At 32.1% G+C, this 27332-nt stretch overlaps 1 protein-coding gene, 2 long non-coding RNA genes and 1 pseudogene across 3 annotated transcripts; 2 read left to right on the forward strand and 2 right to left on the reverse strand.

Annotated features, from left to right (window-relative positions):
• Positions 1-147: 147 nt before the first annotated feature.
• On the reverse strand, positions 148-21719 carry LOC134248678 (uncharacterized). Its single transcript, XM_062731074.1, has 4 exons — positions 21672-21719; positions 21199-21436; positions 11123-11239; positions 148-266 (listed from the first exon to the last, which is right to left on the reverse strand). Exons 1-4 carry the CDS (start codon positions 21705-21707, stop codon positions 148-150), a joined length of 510 nt encoding a protein of 169 aa, XP_062587058.1. The 5' UTR covers positions 21708-21719.
• Positions 1801-4770, forward strand: LOC134248668 (uncharacterized). The gene is made up of 5 exons (XR_009988098.1): positions 1801-1869; positions 2377-2493; positions 2697-2813; positions 3051-3142; positions 4711-4770. It is a non-coding gene; the product is annotated as an uncharacterized LOC134248668 (long non-coding RNA).
• Positions 5510-9426, forward strand: LOC134248671 (uncharacterized; annotated as a pseudogene).
• LOC134248679 (uncharacterized) lies at positions 18430-19282 on the reverse strand. Its single transcript, XR_009988099.1, has 3 exons — positions 19229-19282; positions 18905-19014; positions 18430-18678 (listed from the first exon to the last, which is right to left on the reverse strand). It is a non-coding gene; the product is annotated as an uncharacterized LOC134248679 (long non-coding RNA).
• Positions 21720-27332: the final 5613 nt, after the last annotated feature.

Below are 27332 nucleotides of genomic sequence, written 5' to 3' on the forward strand. Positions count from 1 at the left end.
ATTTTCAACCCTTGTGAAAAAACAGGTAACCTGGTTGCCATGGAAACAAGACCATTTGGTCACTTTCAATAATACTTTTTTAAATCGGGCTTATAACGTTGTTATTTAGCCAATTTTCAACAAAATCCGTGAGAATCAATTTCTAGCCTATTTTGATGCTAACAGAGAATGACTCTTAAAAATAAAATTTAGAGTTGTACACTTCTTTTCGTCACAAGACCTGGAGCCATTTCCAGTTTTATTGATTATACTGTAACATTCTGGATCTGCAGGTAAAATTGTATTAATCAGAATAACATATATTCAATTTTGTTTTCTATTAAACAAAAAAGAAAACTAAATCAATATATCATTTTGGTCCTTTTTTCAAGGTTGATCTACATTGTGATCTATATACTGCTGCCCTACATTAAAAAACAATGCAAACAAGAAAAGGATGTCAAAATGCAAGATAATTATGTAATCAACCTAGTTATCCATCATTTAAAAAAAATTAAATTCTAATATCGGTAGATTAAGATAATAACACTAGTTTCTGATAGTATACATACATATACAATGCTCAATATACTAGTACTTATCTCGACATGCGAGTAAATTATCTAAACTTGCAATTTATTGGTATCGCAATCATCGGGCGTGATAATTATTATGATAGGCGACTTGTTTTTGTCAACATGCAAGTAGATTATTATTTTGATATTCAAAATTGATGTGATTGATTGATTGTATATTGTTTAACGTCCCTCTCTACGATTTTTTCACTCATATTAAGACGCCACCACTTGTCGGTGTAGAGCTGCAAATCTTGTTCTTAAAACGGCACTCAGGGCCATTGATCAGGGAGGGATCTTTTGCGTTCCAGCCCATACTACAACTCAGGACCTTGGTTTATACGGTCTCATCTGAAAGACTGCGGTCTCCACGTCTTTCATTAGGATTCGAACCCGCGACGTAAGGATCAACTCCTTACTTTGCGACTCTATACAGCCAATTGTGCCTAACGTTAATTTAGTGTTAATCTCAATTAACATTAAATTAACGTTAGCTTGATGTAAGTTTAATGTTACTTTCGTGTTAAATTAATGTTAAAAATATTAACATTAATTTAACGTTAATTTTTAACTTTAACTTAACATTAAGTTAACGTTAATTTAACTTAACATTAATTTCATGTTAATTTTTAACATTAAATTAACATTAAAATTTAAAGTGGTCTTAAAAAACTAGAACCAAAATATTAACATGAGATTAACGTTAATTCTTTAATGTTAATTTCATGTTAATTAGAATAGACAAGATTAATGTTATTATTCAAATTTTAGACCTAACTTTAAACAATACTTCAATACTTGCCAATCATTTTAGTGACATTTAATTAATTATTAAGATGTCCATACGTGGATACTCAAAACCGGCGAGGTTGGAGGTGGGGGGGGGGGGTATTGGCACTTGTGTCGGAAAGAAATTTTTAACCCAAATATATACAGTTGTGTTAGTATTATACCATTTGGTTCAAAAAGTATTTCCGACACAATTTATTTTCGACACAAGTCACTCTGTGTTTGTGTAAGGGTGTGTTACACGTGTGGGTTTGGGAAAGGGGGTGCTCTTACTGTTCACAACCTCTTCACCTCGTCAATTTTTTTTTCATACATTCTTTAGAAAATAATTTATCTAGACTTAAATTATAAGCTTTATGTCTATCTTTCAAAATGTCAACTTGGATTTGGATTTTTTCCGGCTAAAAATGGTCCGTAGCTTTTCTCAGGATCGGTTTTGTTTTTATCGGCCGAAACTGTACGTCATGTTTGACGTCATCAGCTGTAACAGACAGAGGAAAAGGGATTTATCAAGTCTCTGTTAAAAGTAAGTATTTTGTAGTCTTTGTAATATTACGTTTTTTAAAGAGTTTCATAATTTCAGAGGCCCCTAAATGTTTGAACTTTATGTACGGCAACATAACGCATAATTACTCAACAGTCCTTGCAGGCTATCTGTATCTCCTATAAGCTTTTTCACTGCGGTATATTGTGTCGTAGGCTGTGAACGACGTGCCAGATCTCTGCTATGTTGGGTATTTGTATATCAGCATTATTATTTTTATTAGGTCTATTTATTGTTCAGTTGGTTAAATTTGTTTGAACACTGAACAGCTGCTGAAGCCTACTGGTACAGCTGTACTGCGTACGATATGGAGAAAATTCGAAAGTGAAAGTAGAAATTGTGTACAAGTTAACAATAATCTTCTCGAAGTTGAAGTTAAACACGTAATTTGCGCGATATTTTCCCTGATTCTAACAGTTCATCTTAATTGGTTTCATCATTATCGAGAAAAAAACCGATCTGATATTTGTTTTTATTGTATTTGAACAGCTGGAACTCGGTATCACATCTGACTCGCACTTCTGAAATGGATCAAATAGGACTTTGTCGTTGAGACTCGGAAGAACCCAGCAGCCTAAATTATAATGCCAGTGGAACTCAAAACAGGTATTGAAAGTGAAACAAAATGTAAATAATTCCCACAGTAAATGTAATGACAGTGAAATTTACATTCACACACCCCAACTGATTTTTTTTTAAAAAAATACCAGTTAAGTACTTGTCACTACTTGACACTTGTCAATATTTTGTTCATAAACATTCTATAAGCATTATTAAATCAAGATTTTTTCTTTTACTGCATAATACAGAAAAGATACTTGTATGCAAGACATGGAGAAAAGAGCAGACTACAGCATCTATATATATACCATTCCTTGTTGCCTCCTTGAATTGATGTTTTTCAGGATAACCATGCAGGAATAAAGGTTATTTATAAAATAGTATATACATAGTGTATTCATGATTTTTATTTAGAAAAATTTTATTAATTGATCTAGAGTTAATGAGACAAATTTAAAGCCAAGTTGCTTTCACTGTACTAAAAGTTTGCTTTGAATCAGTCGCTGCACATAAAATTTGGTTTCTATCCATGAATATCATAAATGTTGAAGATATTACATTTCAAATAAATTATTTTTTTTATTTTTTTTTTATAATTGTAGGTTTACTCAGTATAAAGTCTTGCTGACATGAACATGATAATCACAAGAAAGTGAATATATTTCATCACTGTAAGCAATCTTCAAAATACCAGGTAAATTGCCTTTATTCCGAACACGTATCAAATATTTAAACCCATTTAATATGTCACCCCTAAATTTTTTTAAAAGTATACTGGAAACACAATGTCTGTTTGCCAGTCTCTCTGTATAGTAATAAATATAGAAGTATAAAGTTTTAAATATTAGTAGCTTTTTAGTTCACCTGAGCCGAAAGCTCAAGTGAACTTTTCAGATCACATTTTGTTCGGCGTATGTCTGTCCATCTGTGAACTTTTCACATTTTCCACTTCTTCTCAAGAACCACTGGGCCAGGAAAGATGGAACTTAAATGGAAGCATTCTGAGATAGTGTACTTTCAAGCCTCTTCAACCCAGGGTGGGGGGGGCACAATGGACTTTCAGTCTTACTTAAGAATTAAGGTATTTTTAAACCTTTCTATCCGTACATAACTATCGGTTGGTCATGACTTGCAAGATTAAACCCATAAAGCCTGAAGGGAATTATAATGAATTTAATCTCGTACCAACCCGTATTTTTAGCCCGTTGGATATTTTAAAATGATACCTTCTTACTTGTATTTTCATTTGCATCTTATTCGTACTTTATATTTGCCTTATCACGCTGTTTGTGGCTTTTAACATGTGAAATGCATTATTTTTCAAAATCAATGGCATGTATACAAGACACTGAATGTGTGTCGACCCTTTATGACGTCACTGTGAAATTCCATTGTACATTTATCGATACGCACATCTATGACCTCTTGACCGCTGTAGTGTATGTAGATTCAAATTTGTTCCCAAGTTTTACATAGGAATGCATAGGAAAAACCTTTTTAGAATCTTCTCAAAACTTATGTGGAATCATCCTCAGGTAGTGTAGATTCAAGTTTGATCAAATCATGACCCCGGGGGTATGATGGAGCAACAATGTCCGACCAAAATTTACAAAGGAATGCATAGGAAAAAAACTTTTCAAAATCTTCTTCAGAACCATTAGGACAGGAATGATTAATCTCATGACATGATGTGGAAGCATCCATAGGTATTAAATGTAGAATCAATTTGTTCAAATCATGACCCCCGTGGTTAGGGTGTGGCCACAATGAGTTATCACAGACTTGCATAAGAATACATAGGAAAAAGAATCTTCTCCAGAACAGAAAAAAATTGTTTTGTCAAATTGACATGATCTGCAAGTAGTAAAAATTTAAAATTTATTCAAATAATGCCCTGGGGATGGGGGGTTAGCGAGGGGTCACAATGGGAGATCAGGTAATGTGTTGGAAAAATCTTTTAAAGTCTTCTTTTCAAGTATGGCAAAATAATATATGTATGTTGTATTGTAATAGTGACATTTTCAAGTACAAATAGAAAATTCAAATCCCCCTCCCCCAATAAGTATAAAGTAAGCTTCTCAATACTTAATTAACTGATCTGTGTTTTAAGCTAGCCCATGTGCTCAGGTGAGGGATGTGGCCAATGGACCTCTTGTTTCAGTCATTATATTTTAGATGAATTTAGGTTGTTAATATATTGCTGAAGTATTTTATTTTCATATAATTATTATAATATATGTGTTTGCCTCTCTTCTTTTTCAGATTGGAAAAAGAAAGAAGATTTGTAGCATTGTATTGAATGTGCCTGATTAAAAGTATTAATGGATGAATTGGTGTTTTTCTATTTTCTTCAGAAAATTTGAAATCAGAGGCAATGTTCAGAATTTAAGAGATTTTGTTGAAAGAGCTGATGGGTCCCTTTCTCCTTTTGGATATATTTAAATTGAAAAGACAGTGACACCAGGGATGAAGTCAACATGCAAGCCTAGCTTTCTGCAGTGCTACAAGGAAAAGTGCAAAATTGATGAGCTTCTGGTGTACCTTTAGAGAATTAATTTTGATTACATGTAGTATCAGTTAAGCTTCTGCTATGATGCAGGAACATGTATTTTTCTGGAAGAATAGGATGGATAATTCCAAAAATATGCACACAATTTTTATGCATTTTAACGTTAAATTAGTGTGAACTAATTAACGTTAATTTAACGCTTAACGTTAATTTAACATGAAAATAACGTTAATTTAACGTTAATTTTTTTAACGTCAAATTCATGTATAAGCTCGATTAACGTTAATTTAACGTTAAATATTTAACGTTAAATTAATGTTATTTTCATGTTAAATTAAGGTTAGGCACAATTGGCTGTATACAGCAAACGCTCTAACCAATACGCCACGTGGGCGACTAGAATTGATATGAAAAATCGGTCATTGTAAAAGGGAAGCTTGTCATAAATAGGTTTCATGTCTTTATATAGCAATGTAATTTTGAATGTTATAATAATTAACTCGAAAATTGTCATATAACTATACTGCACGTTCATATAATTATTGTGCCTCTATGATGGTAGAAAATGAACCTTGAATTTTTATCATTACAGTCATGTTAATATCTGTTAGTGATAATCTTCCTATATGTGACGTTAAAGTACATGTGACATTTAAGGAGGAACGGGACCTTTCGCTGAAAAAAAAATCCTGTCAATGATTTTTTTCGTATTTTTTTATATTGCTAATTTGATATGTACTTAACATTTCAAAATGGTCCTGTCGTGGGATTTCTTGACTTATTTAAAAGATATCGATCAACAAATACTGCCCTGTTTCGAGTTTGTATGGAGTTTAGATACTTCATGTTTACGGACCCATAACAGAGTCCAAAATGTGAATTTTTACGCACAAACGATAAATATGATAGATAATACTATATACTCAAATATTTTAAAATTTCATAGTGTTATAATTATCTGAAAGCAATTGTTTTAATTTTTCATAGTATTTGGGTGGGATATTTTCTGCATTTTTCAAGGCAACTTCAACGACAAAAACCTCATTTAGAAAAAAAATCTGTCAACAAATATTTCTAAATTTATTATTGAATGTCAGTCCTTCATCGTAATTATTTATTGCATAAATATCACAGGGTGCAGCTTACCCCAATATCGCACAATTGGATAGAAAAAGAAAAAAAATCGTCTTGGTTGAGGCGGTTCGTCAACGTGAGGACCGCCTCTTTGGGAAGGTGAAGGGGCCGGGGGTGTCAAAAACGTAAAAATCAAAGAGGAGGCATGGGATGAAGTGGCAGAGGCGGTGAATGCGTAAGTACCAGTTGCAATGTATTTTATTGGTGCCTAATCATAAAACATTTGAAAATATAGAGCCTTATGTATATTATGCATAAGTAAAATAACTTACTATAGTTTCCTCGGATTTTTTTTTTAAAGAATTAGAGTTATTCCTCTTATTTGCTATAATTAGTTTCCATACGTATCAAAGGTTATTCCAATTTCCTTTGCCTGTTTGAATTGTTTTCTGATTCCTTTATAGAGTTTTCTGATTCCTTTATAGAGTTATAAAACCGTGGGTATGATTTTTTTTTCTTATTGAAAATCTAAATTCTACGTTATATATATTTTTTGATTTGCATATGGATTTAGATATTAATGAAAAAAGATGAACAAAAGTATCTTGGGGCCTGGGGTGTTTTTCCGGGAAGGGGGGGGGGTCTTGTCCACATAAGCACCTACAGCTGAGTGGAGCAAGTGTCTTACCACAAGGCCACCATAGTCGATCAATGGTATAGAAAAAAGAAATTGGAACATGGGAATATGCAGAAAATAGGATAGAAGTTTCAAATTTTATTAATAAACTTATGTCGAAGTATTTTGTAGCCTGAATTTCAAGAACCTCAAAGGAACCTGAGTAGTAACCTGTTAAGGTACAAAATAGAAAAAATTGCAAAGCAGGCACGTAGCATCGTTTTAGAAAGTCAAGGGGGGGCAAACTCAAAAAATTCTTTACTTACCTGCCTAAAAAGTTAACAGGCCCGAAAATTAAAAGTTGTCTAAATTCGAAAATCCTATTTCGGGGGGGGGGGGGGTATTTTCCTTATAACACTACACTGTCGTGAAATAGGGGGGGGGGGCTTCCTTTTCCTATAGTTAAGGTAATCTTTAGAGAAAATGTGGGGGGTGTGTGCAGCCCCCCCCCCCCCTACCCCGAATACTACGGGCCTGCAAAGAGACTTACAGCGTGAACACTTTAATGTACGGACAATATATCGGTATTAGGGTTAAAACTAGTGAATCTTCGGACTAGTGGGCCTTCGGACTAATGAACCTTCGGACTAGTGAAAATTCGGACTAGTGGGCCTTCGGACTAGTGAACCTTCGGACTAGTGGACGTTGACCGTTGATAATTGTTGAGCAAGTATGAACTACCGGTAATTATCGAGGTCAATCAACATTATAAATTACATGGAAGCATACATGTCTAACATGAGACCATGTAATAAGTTATTTATTTTTTTCAACAAGAAATATGGTAGCTATAGTATTGTACACATATACAATATCATATACAATTTCATTTGATTTACTGATAAAATACATAATTTGGCACACCTTTATAAATGAATTGTCTTAATATTTATATACTGCTAAATTTAAAAGTTACATTTTTTTACAGTATCTCCGAGACAATAAACAGAAGTACTGAAGAGGTACGAAAACACGAAAACAGTATGCGAACATCAAGCAAAGAGGTAGGAATTACATATTCCTTATCGATAAGAAATCTAAAATCTACTCTAAACATTAAAACTATTGTATGAAATAATATTTAATGATATTTCTTTAAAATATAAAGATAAAAGTAGTCATGAATTGTCACAATAATTTACTATAAATTAAATCAATAGACATTATCATGCAATGAAGATTCACAGATCAAAAAAAATACAGCTGTAATATACTTATAAATATTTTAATTGAATGTGTAACTAAACTGTCATCTGAAATATAAATAAACATTGAAATATTTTTTTTAATATGATAGTTTGGATTTTGAGAATTTTAAGTAAAATTTTGATTAGCTAAAAGTGTTTATTTCAAATATGACTATATTTATAATATACAATGGAAATGTTAAATTTGTAAATCATATCTAGAAGATGGGATGTTAATCGTTAAACATTTTTTTTCATTTTTAATGCATTATTACAGCAAAACAGAAGTCAGATGCTATGCGCCGTCCAGCAACTGGAGGGGGTCCTAAACGTGCCTCCCCAACCCCAGTGGAGGCCGAAATGCTTAACAGCATGGGGGATAGACCAACTCTTTTTGATCTGTCTTCTGGTCATGATACAGAGGAAGGTATTTAGAACAAGAACGGTCATAAAGTTTGATTTTTAATTTGTTTAAAATATCTATGTTGTATTCTTCACAGATTTATTAATTAATACTGAGTTCAGTTTTAAATTAGAAATAACTATTTAAAAGAATGTGCAACTAATGTTACAATAGATGAATTGTCATAATATTTCAAACACGCATGTCAAAATTTTTAAAAGCAATGTACTATTCATTTTCAGTAATTCTTTGCATTGTACCACCTACATTAGACTATGGCAGCACTGCCACTGGTGTAGCAGGTACTTGTTCAGTACTTGCCCCTGACAACGAAGACAATCTATGTGGTAAATTTGTTATTAATCTGAATACATTTCAATATTGCATCTGTCATGACTTCTAAGGGATTTTCCCTGTCAACCAAACGGCTATGAGCTACACGTTGACGATGTCGGCGACGACGACGCTGTCTTCTGTTTTTTACAGGCATATTTGAGATTTTTTCAAAGCATTTAAGTCAACTACATGTAAGAAGGTAGCTTAAGTTTACTGTGAATTTGAGTAAGAAAAATAACTTATGTTTGTTCGAGAAATGCAATATTTTGAGTTTTCTCAAATCTGAGATTTTTTTCAGAAATTTGAGTTAAAACTCAGATTTAAGTCTGAGATTTAACTTTAGTTTTTTTCGAGAAATCCAAGCCAGACTAAATAAACAAGTCAACGTGATTAGAGGTGTTTTTTCGTTCTATCTGACTTAACAATATCAGAATTTTCTACAAAGATTTATAACTTGCTTTAACAACTATTTTCTAGCAAATAAAAACTGTAACATCGCAAGTTGACATACTTTCTTGCAAGTTCACATAATCATCATTTAAGTGCGTTTTGTGAATGCTATTTTGTATGAATGTCCGTCTTGACATTTATTCAAGTACGTCTCCTCCTTTTGTTAGACTTTAACTTTGTTTATAATTTATCTGTAACGTACCACACTCCCATTTTTGATGGAAAGAGCAAGTACAAGAACATTATAAATTTAAATATTTTGTTCTACCGGACACCCCAGGTCCTTGACAGTCACCTGAGTATAATACATAACAACCCTGCAAGTGAAGAACAAAATATATAAAAAGAAAAAAAATCACGGCTAGATTAAGACTACCATAGCAAATAAGCCTGATGGTATCTGTCCCATTTTACATGTAGGACATAATTTTCTAACGTTAATTATCCACTCTGTTTTAAGAAATCTAAAACTAATTCAAAGCAGTTTCGATAAAAAAGGATATACCTGACCTGTTTGTCATCTGCTTGGTATAAAATCAGAAAAAAAACCATGATGTGTTTGTGAAACACTGATGCCCCCTTATGCCAACGTAGCAGAAACTAACGTCTTTTAAATGCAAATCTAAAATGTTGATATCCAATGTATTCTTTTTTACAAGAAATACAATTAAGAAATACGAAAGTCCTATCCCCCATTGTTTAAAAGTTATGGCCAAGGTTAAAGATTTTAAAAAGTAGGTCAAATTCCAAGGTCAAGGACAAAGGGTCAAAGTTGTTGCTGTTCAAAAAGAAAAGTCTTGGTACAAAGAATACATATGTGAAGTGTGAACGTCCTATAGCCCTAAGCGTTAAAAAGTTATGGTCAAGGATAAAGTTTTTAAAAAGTTCAACGTTCTTGGTACCAATCGAAAAGTCTTCTCAAAGGTATTATATAACTGAAGTATGAAAACACTAGCCCTACTCCTACCAAAGTTATGGTTAAGGTTTGTTTTTAAATAGTACGTCAAACTTCAAGGTCTAAAGGTCATTTTTTTAATATGGTATGAAAGGTCTTCTCCCAAGGATTATGTATGTAAAGTAATTTTTTTGTAATGAGTTAAGTGTAATTTTGATCACTTCCTCCTAACCTACTAGACTGGCCTTGGTGTGGCTGTTACTTCAATCTTATTACTGCTGATGTTATGTTCCACAATGCCTTATAGTAATGCAGTGTACCCAGGAAGGCAAGGATTATGGAATTCACTTTTCCTGCCGCCCCTGCCTTTAATATGTATTCATAAGCAAGTACTATAGATCAAAATTGTTTGAAATTTGTTAAGTAGTTACAAATTATGGGGTTAAAATTATAATTTGTAATGGACAAAGTAAGACGCAAACAAAATTTGTAAAATCAGATTACTTTTCGTAGCAGAATGACTCAGGTGATGTACAAATCCGGATTTGTAATGAACGGAACCACATTTTACCTATGGACTTCTTTTATGTATGCACATATGTTTTTTGGATTTAATATTAAAATTCTTGACTTAAAATTGTTATATAAATATATAAAAAAAAGGTCTAATTGGTGATACATGTACCCAAAGGAAGGTATTCATTTGTCAAATGGAATATACATGTCAATGTATAAAAGTTGGTCAAGCTCTAGGGTTAAAAGTTAAAACTATGGAAAATAAAATAACCCCAGCACAAAATATTTAAAAAAAATGTAGCTAGGGTACACTTTAGTGTATTTTTGTACGAGTGGATCAAACGCAAATTTCAAGGTAATAAGGTCAAACTATGTGGCACCTGTGGAAATGTCTTGTCAGGAGAAATATATGTACAGACGTAAAATTGGAAAGCTTTAGACCCCAAGCACTCTAAAGATAAAAGCAAAGGTTTAGTTTTTGCGGACAAACAGACAGACAGATAGAAAGATAGACAGATAGACAGAGAAAGAGACAAACAACAGATAGGACCAAAAAAAACTATATACCCCCGAATCTTTGTCTACCAGAAACTCAACTGGTCGTTTGAAATGCATAATAAAAACTTACATTTATATATATCCGTCGAAACATACGTCGTTGGACATGGAGTTGCAAAGTGTGTGCAGGTAATCTCATAGTTATCTTGAATTCGTTCTCCGCCTTTGTTGAATTCTATGCAAAATCCTGAAAAAAAAAATCAATTTTGTTGTGTCAAATTTTCGTAAATACTATCAAAATACGATCAAACCAAAACTATTTCTTTTGCCTTCTGTCGTTAACAATATGAAAGATAAGTTTATGAAATACTGATGCTTCTATATGGCAGCTTATAGCCAAAGATTAGTTTCTCAAATTTATACAAGTTTAACTGCAAAATCAAGGTCAAACGATCAAAACTGTTGGTATCTGTTCAAAGGTTATAGCCAAGGTACATGTAAAGGTTGTTTTTTAAGCTGGTCAAACTCTAAGGTAAAGGTCAAAAGGTCAAAAATATTTACAGCGTCTTAAAGGTCTCATCGTCCCAAACCACGGCCAAAATGTACGCTCTTCTCCCATCTGGCCGTGGTTGAACGAGGAGATATTCTTCGTAGCTCATTAAAATAATGACTAATGCGATTAAAGCATAGTCCGATGTTGAACGTTTTTGCGACCTTTCAATATCCAGTTGCAGTATAGGATATATTTTTTTTTGTATACTGTTGACGTCAGTAGTTGATTTCGATTGCGATGGAAACAAAAATTGCCACTGACCGAATATTACGTCACTGTAGAGAGGCTTAAAAAATTCAAGATTACGACACTTTTTTTATCAAGCAGCCACGGATAGGAAAGAGATATATATGCAGACTCCAGACCGTGGATTGAGACAATGTAAAGGTCTTCAAACAATAAACATGAGTGAGAAGTATGAAAGCCCTAGCATCAACTGTTAAAAAGTTAGAGTCAAGGTTATACATAAAAAATTGTATTTTTGCTAAAGTGTGTCAAACTCCAAGGTCAAGAAGTCAAATGTGGTTGTACTCTTATAAAGACTTGTCAAAATAAATACACACCAAAAGCCCTAACCACTCAAACAAGGTTATTTTTTCAGGTAAAAAATAGAGATGGACAGACAGACATATAGACAGAAAGAAAAGCAGACAAACAGACGGCAACCCAGGGCAATTTCTATGATCAGTACCCCCTGGATCTCAGATTACGGGGCCATAATAAAGTAACACGAAGAGAGGGTTGTGGAGATAACTAACAGTATTCAATATCAAAGTCCATAAAACCGTACAAAATAGGAGCAGAGGAAACGCAGACCTATAAAACATTAGAGTTGGGATCATGTACCATGGAGGAGTAAGCATTGAGGCCTGCTGACCGGTCACACTCGCCATGTGCTCCTTGTCCTGATCGGGATATGACGGAATTATCCGTCGTCAATTCAGTGTATAAATAATGGAATAAAAATTAGCATGAAAAACGTGAATCAGCATTTAACTCAATGAAAAGTTATATTTGATTACTAGGTCATTGTATCGACCACAGAACTTAAAAAAATGATGACTTTAAACGAGTCTGCTGATATTCCTGTTTCATCAACTTGTTTGTCAATAATTAAACTCGATTTAGAAATCGTTCATACGTAGAGCGTGCTATTGTGTATCGCGTCAACTGAGATATATAAACACCGTAAGCACTCATGAGGGTATATTGCTGAAAGTACGAAACAGATGTGTCAGACTCAGCATGCAACTAAAACTTTTATATTCAATATACATACTGAAAGAATTGATATATTTTCATAGATACAACAATAGGCTCAATGTCAACATCGCTCACCTGAGCAAATCGGCTAGGGAAAATCACAGATCAGTTCAGTATTTAAAGTTTCACTGAGGATGAGGTAAATTTTATCCTGAATGCTATTGATGATGCCATCATTTCAATTAAACATTTATCCTTACTGTTCTTGAGAGAAAATACTACATTTATATATTTCAAGATTTTATAAAATTTGGAAACAACTTTGAAAAAAAGTATTCCTATTGTGGTTCCTTCATACCCTTTTTTTTCTAATGTCTTATTTTTTTCTTAAGTAAAACTTTGTGGCACAATCCTAACTTTAGGGTTTTGATTTTTCAATTTAACTTGAATTTATACTATCTGAGGCTAATTCCATATAAATATCATTAATCATGGCTTGATATTCTCGAATAGTTTTTTTTTTCTAACATTTTTTGCTTGATACTTTAAATGATCCCCATTATACATGATTTGAAAAATCTTGAATAAACATTCTTCAGGCTTCTACATGAGTTGTTTTACTGTGTCGGCCCCGACAAAGTAAAAATCTTTCCGACACAGTAACTAATAAAATTTTATGCGTGTGACACAGTTTATATTTTGCAATACAGTAAGATCTGTGATAATCAGAAAAATTAAAACATTAATTCTCTTTAACTGAAGCATTAATCAAATAAATTTGCCATCTTTTAATTTTCAAGGAAGAGCAATTAATACATGTAATCTCTTAAGAAAGACAGTAAGTCTTACTTCACCTAAGGCTTGCATAATCAATTATTATATCCCCGACCCTCGCTGGACTTAAAGCAAGAAGCATAGTTCTAAAATTAAATCTATTTATGAATGATTCATGGTTTGTTGGCTTTAAAATGTGTTACTTTGGATTTATGAAGCTACTAAGTTGACTTTGTAAATTAAAGAGTTAAAGTGTAACATTTACAGATAAAAGTGTTAAAACTAATGATTTAAGTGTAAAATTTTAATACGAAAGTGTAAATTGTACAGATTTGAAGAGTAAATTTTACACTTTAAAAAGTACATTTTACAGATTAAAACGATATTTTAGAGATTAAAGTTTAAATTTACAGATTCATGTGTAAAATTTAACAGATTAAAAAAGTGAAATTTACACTTTATAGTTTAAATTGTACAGATTAAAGTGTAGAAATAAAAAAATATAACGTGTCCAAGTGGCATTAACACACTTCTTTACTTTCTACATTGTGCTGCCAATATCAGTTAATCATCAACAGAGAAAATCAAAATCTGGAAGATGGTAAGTTGTTCAATTCTTTCGAACAGAAATTGCTCTTCTTCAGAGAGCCCTATTATATGTTAAGCATATATGTGTACTGTTGTTACATGTACAGATATGTAAGTTTAAAATATACGTAGAACTTGAAGATATTGATACAGTTGAATTCTTAATCTTTTTTTTCAAAAATTAAAGTTTATTATATATATATAAATGGTACATTATAAATATATTATTACTGAAATATCCATTTATTAAGGTCTTCCGTCTTCAGCGGAAGACCTTCTTGTTATTCGTTTGTTTCTTTTCCACTGTTTTTCTTCTTATTTTTTTTCCCCGATTTTGTGCACGCGATTTCTCGAAAACGGCTTGTTAGATTTTTATGAATCTTTGAGGTCTGATAGAACATATTAAAAACTTGATGCTTTTTTTTTCATTTTGATGACGTCACTTCCGGTTCGAAATTTTGCGCAATTTTGTGATTTTGTCCGTCGCTCTTCTTAAAAATCGCTCATCACAGGAAGATGAAACCTTGTCTGGAAGATAGATCAACAAATGTAGATTTGCATTTTGTTGTTTACTTTCACCAGAAGTACTGCACGTTAACGATTGGTATGGTCTGAAAAAAGCCATATTGAGCGTTTCAAAATTTTTTTTACACTTTTTCTATTATATCTTTTTACTTGTAAATATTTTGTGAAAACATATAGAACAAAAATTGTGATGAATTCTAAGATCTTCAAAATGATATCTGGAAAAAAGGGCTGACCCCTAAAATTAGGGATCTAGAGGTGCCAAAACTTTTTACTTGATATCTCAAAAAGTATTGAGAATTTGTAATACTTCAAAGAAACAAAATTGTTCAAAATGACAAGCTTAATGTACCTGAGCCGTCAAAATACGTCCGGCGTCGTCACTTCCGGCCAAACCAGAAGTAGTCAAAACGGGTATTTTTGCTGTTCTTTTCAAGTTTTTTGGTAACATTTGTCTCTTGGAGCACAAAAATTAATTTTCCGTTCGTCATCGTCAATTCCGGTTAAACCGGAAGTAGCAAAAATTGCTTATTTTTGCATTAATTAACATAGATTTAGAGGATTCAAATCATTCCTGGGCGTAATTTCTCATTTTTGTTGTAAATGAAAGGTACTTCCGGTCAAACGGGACGGAAGACCTACTCGTTGCTTTGCAACGAGCTTTGCTCTAGTTATTCTTATTATTATGTTAGACACACCTTTTGTAATATAATAAGTTTCAGTTGCGAATTTTATCTAGGAAATATCGCAGATACCAATATTACTGCTTCACGAAAAGTCCGTAACACAGTAAAATCTAAATGATGGAGAACCTTTATTAATGTACATAATAACGTTTCCATGTAAACGTCACCAATTATAGCTCACTGGTTCTTGGGAAAATTTTAAAGATGTCTTTCTATACATGTATATTATAGGATTAAACGTTCTTTTTGAAAAATTAATCGGTGTGTAAACTCTTGACATTTTACTCATTAACTAAATAAAAGTGCGATGCACTTTTATGTTAACTCCACGCATTTTGTGAGTAAAATGTCAAGAGTTCACACATCGATTAATATTTAAAAAAAAAAAAGAAAAGAAAAAGGCCTTTAATTCGTATAATTCCAATATCGATTTTTTAAAAATATTGAAACTATTTCTCTTTGAGGCCTCCATACGATCCATTATTTCTGGACGGCGTAGAAATACATTTTACCGCAAAGGAACGTAATCGAGATGAATTGCAATAAGGTTCAGCTTAAGTTGTCAAAATAATCGATATAGAAACTTATGAAGACTTGTTGTTTAAATCAACAAATATCGTAATTACGAATTTACTTCAGAATAGTTCGTCCTTGACCATGGCCATGTTGAAATGAACAACAACTCTCATAGCGAAAGTTGCAGACCGACGACGCCTTCGATTTGCACTTGTTTGTTCAAAGATTGAGGAACAATATAGAGAGTAAATATGAGTTTGATGTTAATATGGCAAGAGTATGAGATGTATGTTTCTTTTCCCTGTCAAAACGATGCAAACTGAGCTGATTTTCTTCGTATATATGAACGTCAAGACAGCGATTTTTAAAATTCACAATCCTGATCAGACAGTGACATAAACATTTTCATAGCGTCTGTCAGCTGATCAGTCCAGTTTGTCGCCAGTTTTGTTTTAATTAATTAAATATGAAGTTTCTTGTATTCATTATTTAGCCAAAACAGACCAGAAATAGCTGTTTCATTGTTTATACTATAACCTAGAAGGTTGGTCGAAAAAGTAGTTCTGATTGAAAAATTGTCGATGTGTAAACCTTTTCTTACACGTGTTCTCGTCCAATCAAAACACAGGAAACCAATATATAATATGAAGATGGAAACTATTTCTATGTTAAACTTTGACTGTCCCCATCCTAACACCAGGAGATGACTTGAACAGAGAATGATTTTAAATGACAAATATTTTCAAGCTTCCAGTCGTTCTTGTGAAGATTAGCAGAAACCGTAAATGAAAAATAATATACACTTATCAACTGGGTATGAGTGGGATAGCTTTTTTATCATACCCGCGTCAACAACTTTTCCCCGAGGGCTGGCCAGTGGATAAGCGTTTTATTATACTGATGTACTTTGTTTTGTAGTAATATTTTACTTGAAAAAGAAACCGAAATGTCAATATCAAGTAGCATTTAATCAAAATGAAATACGACAAATTGTAAACAATTAAATAAAATGACGTTAACATCATAAAATTTACCAAGTATAATCAACTCAACATTATTCATTACATAGTAAGATCGATCAACGCTTCTTTTCTGTAGTTTATTTTAGAATTTACTGTTTATTTCTGTAAATGTTAATGCTGACCTCACATTCAGTGTTTTTGCAGAAAAAGCTGATGGAGTGATGTACACATTTAACATTGTGTAATTCAAAGTTTTTTTTAATGCCGCGAAAAATGTGTAAACATTAAGAAATCAATCCGAGTCTCCTGTACACCAGAGTCACTGTAACCTACTGCATTAGAATTTTTGGAACTTTCATAAAGTTGATTTAAAATTTCAAATTGTTATGGTCACTCAACCTCGTGGAGTAAGATATAATACTGTACTAGACATGTTTTTGACCAGATATTCCAACTATATGTCTTGCATCAATTCCCTGCCTGTCAAGTCTCGTTATGCACGTCGTACGAATACAGTGATTAGTATATACTGTAGATAGTTCAGCGCTCTTTCTTATAGAAGACATCATCGCTGCAAGAGTATTTTTCTAAGGGGAACATCGTCGTACCAAACTGACTGCGTTTATGATACGGACGGTTTAGGGCGCTGCAATTGATTTTAGTTACCATATGATTTAACTTCGCAATAAACTTCATGAAACTATTTACAGGGCAAGGAGATTTCCTATTAAATTTTTAAGTAAAATTACATTTGCATGTATAAATATTAAAATTATTTTTTCTTTGATTATTAGAATGAGAAAAATTGACAACGAAACCTGGCATTTCATACATCCGTGGTTGATTTGTTTGGTCATTCGTGAGATCATCTCCTCTGATTTCTCTCCTCTCCTCTCACTTTACACACGTATCTTTTCTCCTCTGAATCTAACAATCTGCTTTTGAAAGCTTCTCAAGTTCTGACCTGACCACATACAGTTGCAAAAATAGTACACTATCTCGTAGAATATTCTTTTTTACAGCCCCATAGCTGAATTCATAGAAAAGGCATCACTTTCATAAAATTTGTTTTAGATCTTGTGTAGATATTGTTTGTTTAAGTTTTACCTCGGGTTCTCCCTCTCTTTATCGTCACTTACATGGCCTTAACATCTTTGTTACATAACTTATCCAGCAGGCATTTCAACGTTGATTCAACGTTGCACTTCAACGTTGAATCAACGTTGAATTTTGGTTGCATATCAAATTTGAGGCAACGTTGAGACATGACGTTGTTTCAACGTCATGTCTCAACGTTGAATAAACGTTGAAAATGGGTTGAATATTTGGTTGATTTATGGTTGATTTTTGGTTGCAAATGAAAGTTGGGGCAACGTTGAAGCTTCAACGTTGTTTCATCGTCAAATATCAACATTGAACAAAAGTGAACATTGGTTGAAATTAGGTTGAGATTTGGTTGAAATTTTCTGGTTGTACAAACGTTGATACTTGGTTGAAATCATGTTGAATTCATATTATATTTTGCTTTATAAACAAATACATTTCAAATTTTTATTAAAAATTTTTATTCAAGTTGCATTATATTTATATAAATTGTAATCCAGTATTATGATTGTCAGAGAATTTATTTTAAATGTATTTTTAAGACAAACACAAATTCGGATTTATTCACCGAATATCAAAAATCACTGCTCGACAAACTTCATATTCCTAGTGAAAAGTGGGTCAAAGTAATCACATCCAGGTCCTTCAAAGTACGCGTCTGCCTAACACTACAGAGTTCCACAAAGTGTCGGATCCATTGATTTTAATCACGTATATCGTTAAGTCCCAGGAATGGAAGAAACGAACAGGAGAATCCACCCTCTAAAGCAAAAGCCTATTGATAAAAGAAATAAAGATGTTAAAGCCATTTGTTCGATAAAAATGTACGTAACACGTTATTTCAAACAATAAAAATAAATATAGAATATATTCCGGTACTTGGATTTAATTACATGTAACATGATTAAAAGAATTTTACTTGACTTCATGTTTAACTCCGTATAAGTATAATTATCACTAAAGGAAAATGTTATAGACATACATATACATAGTGTACTTACAAAATGTTGCATTCCTTTGTATAATTTTCACGGGCGAAGAATCTGATGCAATCATGGCTGACTATACCATCAATTCCCTGCACCATTGGTTGATTGAACCTTGCGACGAACTACAATTAGTTAAATTGTATAATATATTAGAATACTAGCTTATATTTCATAACCAAATGAATATCAACAAAACACATGATACAAGAACCAAGGATGTGTATTTCACGCAGATTTCAAATATACTTATACATGTTTTTAAAACAAGAATTAAATGATGAACAGATACTAAAAAAAAATAGTTTCTTAAATTCATGAAAAGGAAATAATACTTACTGAGCAGAAGTTGATATTCCATCCTTAATCCTTGTGTAAATAGCTTGGAAACACATTAAATATGAACAGCAAGGAGACGCGCACTTCTTGTCCATCAGTTGAATTCAAATTTTGACCTAGATAAGCTGCAGCTATACTCTGCCCAGCAAGAATGTTGCATAACTAGGTTATCCCGACACTGAAACTGACCAACTAAGCGAGAAGCACTCCTTATCTGATATCTCGAAGGTTTTGGGGGAGTGGATCTTAAGTAATGCAACTTGATCGGGGTTAATTGTCAGAGTGTTTATTTGAATTTTTAAAAAATATATTTTGTGAAAAGAAAGATTTGTTAAATTAATACACACAACAAAAGCACAATCTAATCAAATAAGACTTCTTAGATTCGCTCTGTATCCGTATAATCTGCGCAAGAGTATACGGCATGGACCCATATGAGTGTAATTTTAAGAACATTAATTATTTGGAATAATTATTTTTATTAATTCTATAGTAACATGGAATTACAGTGAGATGTTGGATAAAGATGTTATTGTATATTAAAAAGCTTGTATTTAACATATTTTATAAATATGTTTTAAAAAATATCATTCACAATTAAAAAAAATAACCGTTTTTGAAAAATATATACTGTAATTACAGTGTATAATGAAGTGTTAAATGTAGATACCATCTTCAAATTCATATAAATTCATATTTAAAATTTTATAATGGTACTAGCTATTGGTACAACTCTTTTCAGTAAATCAATTTATAATGCATGTATTTTATTTATTAAGTATAATTATTATATACATGTATGATATTTTCTAACAATGCATACAGCTGTGTGTATATTTCTAAAAATCGCATGGATTAGAAGTTAAAGACACCTTTATATTTCAGTTGAAAATATGTTGCATCTTCCACGTTGTTTCAACGTTGAAGTCACGAGACAGTCAACTTTCATTTTTTAAAACCTTGTTTTAACTCTACAATATCAGAAAATACTTAACGTTGAAAACATGATGAATCTTCAACGTTGTTTCAGCGTTGAATATCGACGAGCATTCAACGTTAAAAATATTTTGCAGCCTCAACGTTGTTTCAGCGTTGAAATATCTACGAACATTCAACGTTGAAAATATGTTGCAGCTTCAACGTTGTTTCAACGTTGAAAAAAGGTTGATGATTCAACGTTGAAAATATGTTGCCTCCTCAACGTTGTTTCAACGTTGAAATATCGTCGAACATTCAACGTTGAAAATATGTTGCAGCTTCAACGTTGTTTCAACGTTGAAAAAAGGTTGAGGATTCAACGTTGAAACCTCAACGTTGAAACAACGTTGAAATATAGTTGATCAACGTTGCAACCTAAATTCCACCTCCTTTCAACGTTGAAACAATGTTGCGTGCCTGCTGGGTAGATATGTTGTTATTAATGATTTCTCTGCATAGTACATGTAACTCCCGTCGGGTTTTCTCAGTTCAGCATAGAATTTCCTCAGTTTTTCGGAAATCTCCACAATCGTCAATATTTCCATATCCTTGAGGCTCATTCGTATTTTTCAATAAGGTAGTCTTGTAAAAGCTTCAGAGTGGTTTTTACAACATTTTAGTATCTTAACTTTCTCTATATTCTAAAAGTGATGCTTCATCTGCATCGTCAAACAACTTGTACCTGCTTACAGACGATATTTTGGGAACTTTCTACGATTGAAACTCTCAAATGTTTGAAGAATCGCCAACCAATCAATGACAGGAAATGAAAATTGGAGCTAAAATTTGCATGAAAATTTTCCAGGGTGGATAGCAAAAATTATACCCGGGGTATAGCTTTCTGTGCTTGGAAATTTTTAGACTATATAAATAGTTATTTTGCCTTCTTCATTTTAAATAGAAAACATTTTATCAGAAATATAACAAAACAAATTTATAATGCTCTCAGTCAATAAAAATTAAATAAAATAGTATCATTTTATTATTTTTACCAGAACTATACCAGATGGGAGCACAAACTTCTAATGTTCTATTCATGAAGGCATTCCTCACACAGTGGTATCTGAAATATTCTTTTTCTGTGCAGTGCTGAGTAATATTTTCACACTTTTTCATCTTTTCTCTAGCTTTCCATTCCTCCATGTTTTTGGGGCAAGAATCTGTATACTCTATAGTATATAAAGAAATACTACAGTTTCGTTCCTTCGAGTAAGGAAAAAGAATCAGCATCTGAAATGATAATTTTATATAATGTAATTCTTAATGGCACTATATATATTGACTCCTACCTATCCCCACATTCTCCCCAACCCTCATCCCATCACCTCACCCACCCACCCCACAGAAATGACAAACTGTTTGCACTTGAGTAAAATATTATTATTAATAATAAATATTATAATAATAATAATAATAATTATTATTATTATAATAAAAACAATAAATATTGTATACATGTATTTACCGTTAACCAATACAGTGCTCTCAACATGATTTGCATTTCAAATCCGTCATTACTCTGAAATAAAAGAAAAATATGCTAAAATCAATGAAATGTAAAATAAAGACTAACAACACATGAGTATTCAATATATAATATCTATTTTGTAATTTGCAAAACTGATAGATTCGTCATTGGTTTAAGAAATTACGCTAATTCTTGGCCAAATTCTTTGCGGATTATAAAGCGTAAACTGATCCAAACCAGATGATATTTGATAATTTGGCCAAGAATTAGAGTCATTCTTTATAGTTTAATTTCAAAATAATTACATGTAAACAACTTTGGATGTAAAATTGATTTGCTTTTCATGCGTTCAAATTTAATGCGCAATAATACAACCGTAGTAACGGAAATGATGGGAAGCTAGTAGAGGTATTAACTGATACATAGATCTAGAGGCTATGATGTTTGTTTAATTAAATGAGGTAAGATTGAGTAACTGTTTGAGGTTAAAGGTATATTTATCAAATCTGGAGTTTTCCATGGATTCCGAGGACTGGAAATGAAGGGATTGCACGGATAAGATGATTAAGCTGGTCGTCAAGTGGTTGTGTCCCCATACCAAACCAGATAATACAAAATAATTTGCGTTCCTTTTTGAAAATCAACCAATGAACAGCAAAAATACAAACAAAAAAGTAAGGATGTCAATTTTACTCAGACAGCTTAGTCGAATGGTCGGATGCCTTAGTCGAACAAAAGTCGAATATTTTTTAAATTTTAAATATTTTTTTCATATCATTTTCAGAGTTTGTCTTTTACAGACTAGTATATATTATTTAACCTACTCTATCTCTATAAATGGCATTATACAAAAATTTCTGAATTGAAAACATGTACGTAGTACAATAGAAATTGTACATCAATATGCATTCAATTCATTTTATTTCAAAATTAATATTTTAGTTGCACATTTTATCTAAATACAGGATATCAAACGCTCATATTTGCACTTTCTTTTCATAACAGTAATACATGTACCCCATTATTGAAGCCAATTTCTACGTGTCCGTCAATGATCTTAGGTAAACAATTAAAGCGTGTCTCTTATAAAAACAAAGAAAGAGCGAGAGCTTGGGATAAATTTTTTATTATGAAATTTTGTGCAAACAATTAATGTTTGTATGAAATTAATATCAGAGAAAGAAAACACGTTTTTTTTTGCTCTCAAAACGTCAAAAGTAAACAACTGTCCTATCCATTTAAAACAGTAATAGATAGACAATCATTAATAAACATGTTCGATTTTCTTTCCCAATCTGCTTTTTTGGTCATTTTTGCGGAGAGTTTATTTAAGGAAATTTCACTTGAAGACTGTATATATGTTTGACTGATTCGGCATATGACACATCATGTTGGATTTTACACTGCAGAATACAAGTTTTGTTTCACATAACCTTGACAACACTGTATATCTTTTTTAAGCTATACCAAAACTGTAGATTTTGAAGATATATTTGCCAAACATACACATCGACGTACATATACTTTCTTTTGAACAGTAATACCATACCCTTAATTTTACATATTACGAATATATTAATCTGTAAATAAATAAAATGGGCAAATATAAGTTTATTGCCTTGAATTCAAATTTACTTAAATCATGTTAATGAAACACATTTTTAACGAATAACCAATGAAGAAATTTTAGTCGATAGTCGGTGTGATTGAACGGTAGTCGAGTACTCGAATATATTCGTTGACATCCCTAGAAAAGTATACGTTAATTTGAATCTCAAAATGAGCAACATTTTTTTTTGATTTTAGTATAAATTCGAATTTTGTAAGTGAAATGCAAGAGTGCATGGCATTTTTCCCACGATCAAACATGATGAGTGTGCGGAAATAATACTTAGACTAGTTTATATTTAGTACTTCCTTTATCATTTGTACTAAATATCGCGGCAAACCAAAAAAAAAGGAAAACAAAAGCCGAGGCAAAATGGAAATCATCTCGATCAAGTCATTGATAGTGTTTGCGATTATATTTATTCATCCCCTCAGTACATCAGCCAACTGCATTGGGTATTTGTTATTCTATTATAATTCTATTAATAAGCTAACAGTTTTATTTACATAAAATAGCTATGTTACTCAAAGATTGAATGATTGATTGATTGAATATTGTTTTAACACCGAGTCAGTAATTTTTCGGTCATGTTTCGACGGACCATTCGTTTAAATCAGATTTTGAAAGTTTTTGGTTTCTCTGGTGGCCCACAGTGAGCCTACTCCCAGTGCAGTCTCGGTATAGTGGCAGATTCATACTACTTGTATGATCGTAAAATTAATATTTTTTAGTGCTAAAGAAATTGAAAGATAACGTAGGTCTAACGTTTATACGAAACTAAACTACACCCATTTCCGTTTCAGATACATTGATATGTACTACATGGAGTAGAACAAGGGTTTTCCATGGGCCGTTTAACGTGGCGGCCCTGCAGCAGTTTAATTCCTTAGCGCCATAGTTAAAAAATCAGCGCCATAGTCCCCCACGGTTAAAATATTATCGCCACATTAAGATTGACGTTGTCAGTAGCATAAATATATATATTTTTAAATCAAATAAATTTTTTCTCATAGGAAAAGGAAAATGAAGAAGACTTGGAAAATACTAGTAATATTATACACCTATTTACTGGCTATGAGGACAATAGCAAGTTTATCGTCCCCCAAGACAGTAAACAATTTCCCGAGGCGCAGCCGAGGGAAATAGTTTGCTGTCGAGGGGGACGATGAACTTGCTATTGTCCGAATAGTCAGTAAATAGGTGTTTTATTATACCGATGCTGACTTTACTTTTGTTACGTTAACGTCATAATATATACGTCACAATCCATATAAAATCAGAAGTTTTCAGAGATGAAAAGCGAGGGAAATCGAATGCTGCCGTTGAATAGTTTGAGGACTATTCACCATGGGCAAATAGCACAAAAACTATTTCACGGTAGAGACTGTTTAGAAAAAATAGCATGTTTATACGCCTTATTTTTATATAGAAAAAATACACAGAGGTATAATAATTCAATATAATTACAAATATAGACAAAACTCACTCAGTGCAGGTTTACAAATTTCAGAATATGTAACCTTAGTGCTGATTGTAGTGTAATTTAAAAGTTAATTTTTTTTTCATCTGTAAACCTTTACTGAGTGTTATTTTTCTGCATTTTTTTTAATTGAAATATTACTAATATTTTCCAGGTTTATTTCATTTTCCCGTTCTTAGGAGAAAAAATGCTAAGTCCTATCCACTTTCCTAAACTTGTGACATGATATTAAGTGTATTCTAAAGAAACTTTATGCTGGATAATTTTATAATTTCTTTTCAAGATTTGGAAACAGAAAATGTTGTGCGGGTACTAAGTGGGATGATGCAAAACAAACGTGTGTCAGTAAGTCGTTATAATTTGATTTCGTTAAAAAAATTCTTTAAAAGCATGAAAATATATATTTATTATAAAACATTCATTTTATCAACGTATATATTGCTAAAATTATTAAGTCATATGTTTTAAATGCTTATTCTCTTTTTTTAACTCAATACTATCATTGTGTGCAACAAAATGTTACGAAGTGTTTGAAATAATTTAAATGATATATATTTAGATATGTTTATCTATTGCAGAATGTCCTGTAGGATGTATTGGAAAATCGTGTAATACTCCGTGCATTTTTCCATTTTATGGAAACACATGTCAAATGAAATCAGATTGTTCATTAGATAATTGGAATCATGTTAATGGATGTGCAATTGATATTGCAAATAAATCCCCTACAGGTATTTATCACAATACTTCTGTAGGATATTTATTTTATTTACCGGTATGTTAAAAGTCTTTGAGAGAGAGAGGGGGCGGAGAGAGAGAGAGAGAGATTAATACCAATACCAAACTAACATACACTCAGAAATATCTGTCTCTCAGACAAGCACGTTTTATTGTGGTTTATTATTTCTTTATCTCTTTCATTTTTACATCTCAACGATAGAAACAAGATTGAATATTATAAATATTGTTTCCGGATATATCTATTTCAATAAATTTTATTTCTGTTTTGTATTTACAGAAAAACTGTCGTCTTTCAAATCTGTTAGCATCAACTATCCAGAGAAAACCACAGCACTTTTAAAACTGCAGAACCGTACAACATTGTCTGACCAATTTTTACCCAAAGCCCAAACCAGTAAGACTGTAGACAAAAGAAGAATTCCTCTTGGAGTTTTTTTTCTTCTTTTGTTTATATTGGTAATCCTTGTATCAATTCATTTGATATTGCGCCACACAAAAATATGTCGTTAGCTAAAACTTTAACAATACACCGACAAATATACCGAAAGCTAACTTAAAGGCACGAAATATCAAATAACATGATCAATAACAATGGCATTTCATTTAACCCAGTGTAAGATGCGTACAGTATAATTATATCAAAATAATTTAATTTCACTTGTATCAAGCTATTTCATTGGCTGAATCATTCAGAGGAACATATAATATTTTGGATAACATAACTTGCCTACGTCACAATTACTCCGCTTGACGTTACTTTTAAAATAATGCTCAATTTGAAGCCTTATTCTGGAGGAAAAATTCTCTTTTTTTCTACACTGAAATTAAATTATAAGGAATGAAGCCAATTTCAACTTATGTTATACGATATACCAAACCTTGGGTCAGTTTACGCTTTTTTATAAACCGCTTCGCGGTTTATAAAGCGTAAACTGCCCCAAGTTATGTTATATCGTATAACATAAGTTGAAATTAGCTTCAATCCTTCAATATTAACTAACGAGCTACTATATACAGTTTTTTTTTTTGGTATGAACTCCCTATATTACCTACTAAAGACCTGTGTTTAATCCTCCAGACACGTGCTCATACTCATGCCGGTTATGGATGTTATAGAGATTATAATGTTCACATATTAAAAAACGCTGTGAGATTACTTTTTGCGAAACATTCTATAAGAAGCTACAATCCCCATATCATTGTAAGAACGACGTTTCTGTCGTAAACATACTTAAAGAAGACGGTACGATTTAAGCTTTATTGTGCCCTAAAAATTTAATGCTTTTAAAAAGTTATGAAATTAACTTTAACAATAGTTGATAGATAAATATGATAAATCATTAAAGAATATGGCATGAAGAAGAGCATTTTTTGAAAATATGACGTCATTAATTTGGTACATTATTAAGTTTAATGCAGAAAAGCTTCAAAATGACTCGTTTTCCTGCTAATTTTCCTGTAGAAAATGGTGTCTGCCACCGTCACCCGCTTTAATTTTTGGATATATTATGTAAACTGCTATGAAAAATTACAAATCTCAGAATCTTTCCGGGCGTCGGTGGCAGAGTATGATTTCTGATAGAAAATTCCAATGAAAATTGAGGTTTTCTGCAACTTTTTAAGAAAATACGGGAAAATGCTCAAGTTAATGATGTCACAATTGGCATTTAGGAGATCATATGATAAAAAAAAAAAAAAAAAACATTTGTGTATTATTACGGCAGAGAATTCCTATGATTCAGAAAGAATTAATTTTAATTTCTTATATCACTTTCATATTTTATAAAAATATAGCGCTTTATTTGTATTGAAACTGTACCTTCTTTTT

Source organism: Saccostrea cucullata, unplaced genomic scaffold (genome assembly GCF_032062105.1).
Source record: "Saccostrea cucullata isolate Sc308-1 unplaced genomic scaffold, CSIRO_AGI_Scuc_v1 ctg164, whole genome shotgun sequence".
In the NCBI taxonomy this organism is placed as follows: Eukaryota; Metazoa; Mollusca; class Bivalvia; order Ostreida; family Ostreidae; genus Saccostrea; species Saccostrea cuccullata.